The following is a 3,858-nucleotide window of genomic DNA, read 5'->3' as shown; positions in this document are numbered from 1 at the left end:
ATTATTGAGATGGTATTAAAGTAGCTCAGTTTAAATGTATTGTATGAATTGCCCTTACTATGGAATAAAAAATATGAGGTGTCTATTTAGATTTAGTTAAAAGTGGCTGTAATTCATCAGCTGCAGTGGCGCAGATAGATAAGCATTTATCGTTGGCTTTTGCCGAACTTTTTTTTCCTCCCTTTTCAAATCTCGTATTAGCAATGGATTCTATTTACACTAAGTGAAAATAGCAGTATTTTTAGCAATATGCTATTTACACTAAGTGCAAATACCTATTTACACTATGTTAAAATAGCATAGTGTACTACATAATATACTACTTGTTGCAAATAGTGGCAATTATGTGCACTTCAGTATTGTAGTACATTATAAAACAGTATGCAATAATAACGTATTGAGTGTAAATTATAATTTTAATTTGAATTATTAAATGGATGCCACCTTATTGGTACAATAAAGCCCTCCCTACACCTACCCCCAAACCAATGGCGCTGTCTCAAACTACACCTACCTCTTCCGGTTTGTCTGATTTGTCGTTGTGTTTTCTGACTTGTTAATTTGTTTTCGGATTTGTCGTAGTGTGTTCTGACTTGTTATTTTGTTTTTGAATTTGTAATTGTGTTTTCTGACTTGTTATAATGTTTTCTGAATTGTTGTTGTGCTTTCTGAATTGTTATTTTGTTTTTTAGACTTGCATTTGCGTTTGTAATTTGTTATTAATTTACTATAAACCTTATATAACTTTATATTGTTGCAAATAATCTATATTATCGATCAGTTAAGATCTGCTAAATGTGACTATAAGGCAGATATTAAGAGTATATTATGATATTGATATTAAGATATGAAGATATTTTAATAATTAACATCAGAATTTTCTTTAAAACTGCCTTGAAACTATATGTATTGTGAAAACCGGTACAAATAGACTTGGCTTGACTGACTGTAGCATTAGTTTGAAACGTACTGTCAGCCTTGCAGGTGTCGTTCACTTTGATGAAGTTCTTGGAGCAGCTGCATTTGTGGGAGCCTTTAGTGTTGTTGCAGATGTGAGAACAGATCCCGAACTGCGTGCACTCGTTCAAATCTGTTGAGAGAGAATAATGACAACACGGACAGGCACACAAACATTAGATGCATAAAGTGAATTTCACAATCGCCTCTGCTGAATGATTATATGATGCATTCATTCTGGTTTGATTCTGCTGGTTTGGTTTGGTGTTGCAGGAGCAGGTTTGTAATTAATACAAGAAAAAGGGTTTTTTTGAAGAAGAAATTTTGTGTTTATGGTTGTTTTTAGAGGATTAATTGAGCTGTGCTCTAGTTTTCTTGTCATTATTGGTGTTTGATTAATAATCCCTAAAGAATATGTGATCTGTAGGAGTGTCACGTTGCACACACACGAGGGACGAGGAGACGCTGGAGAATATGTTGACAAGACTTTATTTACAGGAACCAAGGGAGACGAACTCAGGAAGACGTTCACACGAAGACGTACAACAGCGGACAGAGAACTTGGGACTGGGAACACATTTTATACGCACACACAGGAGGAGGGGATGACGAGACACACCTGGGAGCAATAAAACCAAGGGAAACACCTGGGACAAATGAAAAACTAATCAGGACAGGAACAGGAAACTAACCAAATAAGGGCATGGGAAGGCACATGGGGAGCAGGACACACACAAAACATGGAACAGAGTCTGACAAGGAGATTGAAAGTAAATTCCTTGTGCTTTCTTTTGTTTGAACCCGTCATTAGTTACAAAAGCAATATAAGAGTTTAAAGCTTTATCAGCTATAGAAGAGCATGTTTATGTATTAATAGCCGTTTTTTGTGTGTGCTGTGTGTACCTGTGCAGGTTTGCGGGTGTGCTTTCTGGAAGCCGGGTTTGCAGGAGCAGAACGAGTCGGTTCTGTTCACCACACAGTGACCTTCATCTCCACACATACTGCGGTTGTTACGGCATTCATTTAGACCCAAATCTGTTCAGAGACACAAAACAAAACAAACACGTACTCAGTGTCCCTCAATCTTTTTTTTTCTTGTTTTCTTTTTGACAAAAAAAACCTGACAAATAAACAAATAACTCACCTTTCTTGTTGCAGCTGATCTCATCAGAGCCGTAGTCCTCACAGTCATTGAAGAAATTGCAGCGGAGGTTAATGCTTATACACTTTCCAGTGCTGCATGTAAACTCACCCTTCCCACAGACTGCAGGCGCAGGAGTTTCTGTCAAGAAACAGAGACAAATTCACTTCAACTGACAATTGCTAGCATAATCAGAGACTCATTCTCAGGAAATGTGTTTTTTTCACATGGTATTATCATCCAGTTTTGTCCTCAGTAAATGTCAACTGGTCATACTGAATAATAATAATAATAATAATAGTAATAATAATAATGTGCCAACATTCTGCTTTTATTGGAATTCAAATGTCATGCTTTCATTGCCATTATGCATTTTTGCATTAAAATAAATAAATAAAAGAATGAATCCCTTACTTTATGTTCAACAGAGTTATGCTGTGTCATTTCAACCTGTGGTAATAATCTCTGCATCTGAAGATGATATCATTTGGTAGGCTTCTTTTACAGTCTTTTTAATTTCATTGTTTGCACTGTTGTTACATGTTGTCAGCCTTGTCAATCTCAATATTTCAACTCTGTTTTTTTACATCAGATTTTTTCTAGGCATAAAGTCACTGAAACATATTCACTGTGACCGCTAGCAATTTTGGGCCCTATGAAAGAATATGAGGTTGGGCACCCTACCGCACCAAACATACACTATATTGCCCAAAGTATTGGGAAAACTCAATAAAACTAAAAAAAAACTCATTGCCCAACACCAATGACTTGTACATATGCGTACAATCATTTTAGACACTTCCAAAATTGTGGCAACAAAGATGGAAATGCAATTTTTAAATACATTAATTATGTTTCCATCTTTGATGCCACAGTTTTGGAAGTGCCTTTTTCTGTTCTAAAGAAGGGGGTGTCCCAATACATTTGTCCATATTTATGTACAAATCATTGGTGTTTGGTGATGAGTTTTTGGCTCAAGGTCTGCATTTAAAGTCACACCAGAGGTGTTCAGCTGGGATTAGGACTTGGCTTTCTGCAGACCAGTCAAGTTCTTCCACACTGACTCAATCAGTTTTTTTTTAACCTTGCCTTATACACAGATGCATTGTTGTGTTTGAACCTGTTCAAACTATTGGTATAAAATTAGAAGCACACAATTCCCTTAGCTTAAAAGCTGTATTCCTTGTTTGCTAGCTACCTATGCACATACAGCATACAATGTTAAAAATGTTCTACATTATGAACCTTAACCCAAAAATCTTTAGCTTCATACACTGTAGATAATTGTGACCCTGCCTGTGGAAACCCAGCTAAAGTATTTTTTTTAAACAGTGGATGAGTAATTCACTCCTTGACTTGCTTAATAAAAGCCTCCTTTGAGATCGTTTTGACCGACATGTTTATTGTGTATTATTTTAAACGTGTTTATTGCTAAGTTTAGTGTGGCAAAATAGAAGCGTAATTCGCGTGGAGTGTATCTGGTTGTCATGACAACCTCACGCGCTTCCTGCTGCTGCTCTATGTAATCAGAGTGTGAATTTGTAGATTTTATATAGCAAAACTAAAATGTGTTTAAAAATGCGACTGATCAAATCGTCCGGCTCGGTTTGCCCCCCTCGAACTCGAAGACATCTCTAATTTGACAGTTTACCATGTGATCTCACTCAGTGACTCTAGGCTACGTAGGACGGGACGAAACCATGCAGTGAATGGGGGGAGATAATTTTGCTGGAAATGCAGAAATAAGCCGTAATTTTGTT

General features: G+C 36.7%; 1 protein-coding gene across 1 annotated transcript in view; it reads right to left on the bottom strand.

Moving 5' to 3' along the window:
* The window catches only part of lrp1aa (low density lipoprotein receptor-related protein 1Aa), a 200,232-nt gene that overhangs the window by 23,583 nt on the left and 172,791 nt on the right, over positions 1–3,858 (bottom strand). Inside the window, exons 74-76 of the mRNA XM_016442040.1 lie at positions 2,102–2,239; positions 1,861–1,992; positions 971–1,090 (exon numbers count right to left, since the gene is read on the bottom strand). Of these exons, the coding sequence (XP_016297526.1) occupies positions 971–1,090; positions 1,861–1,992; positions 2,102–2,239 (390 nt within the window). The remainder of the gene's footprint in view (positions 1–970; positions 1,091–1,860; positions 1,993–2,101; positions 2,240–3,858) is intronic.

Source organism: Sinocyclocheilus anshuiensis, unplaced genomic scaffold (assembly GCF_001515605.1).
Source record: "Sinocyclocheilus anshuiensis isolate Anshui unplaced genomic scaffold, SAMN03320099.WGS_v1.1 scaffold819, whole genome shotgun sequence".
In the NCBI taxonomy this organism is placed as follows: domain Eukaryota; kingdom Metazoa; phylum Chordata; class Actinopteri; order Cypriniformes; family Cyprinidae; genus Sinocyclocheilus; species Sinocyclocheilus anshuiensis.
Note: the sequence above shows the minus strand (reverse complement) of the source record. Positions and strands in the feature narration are given on the sequence as shown.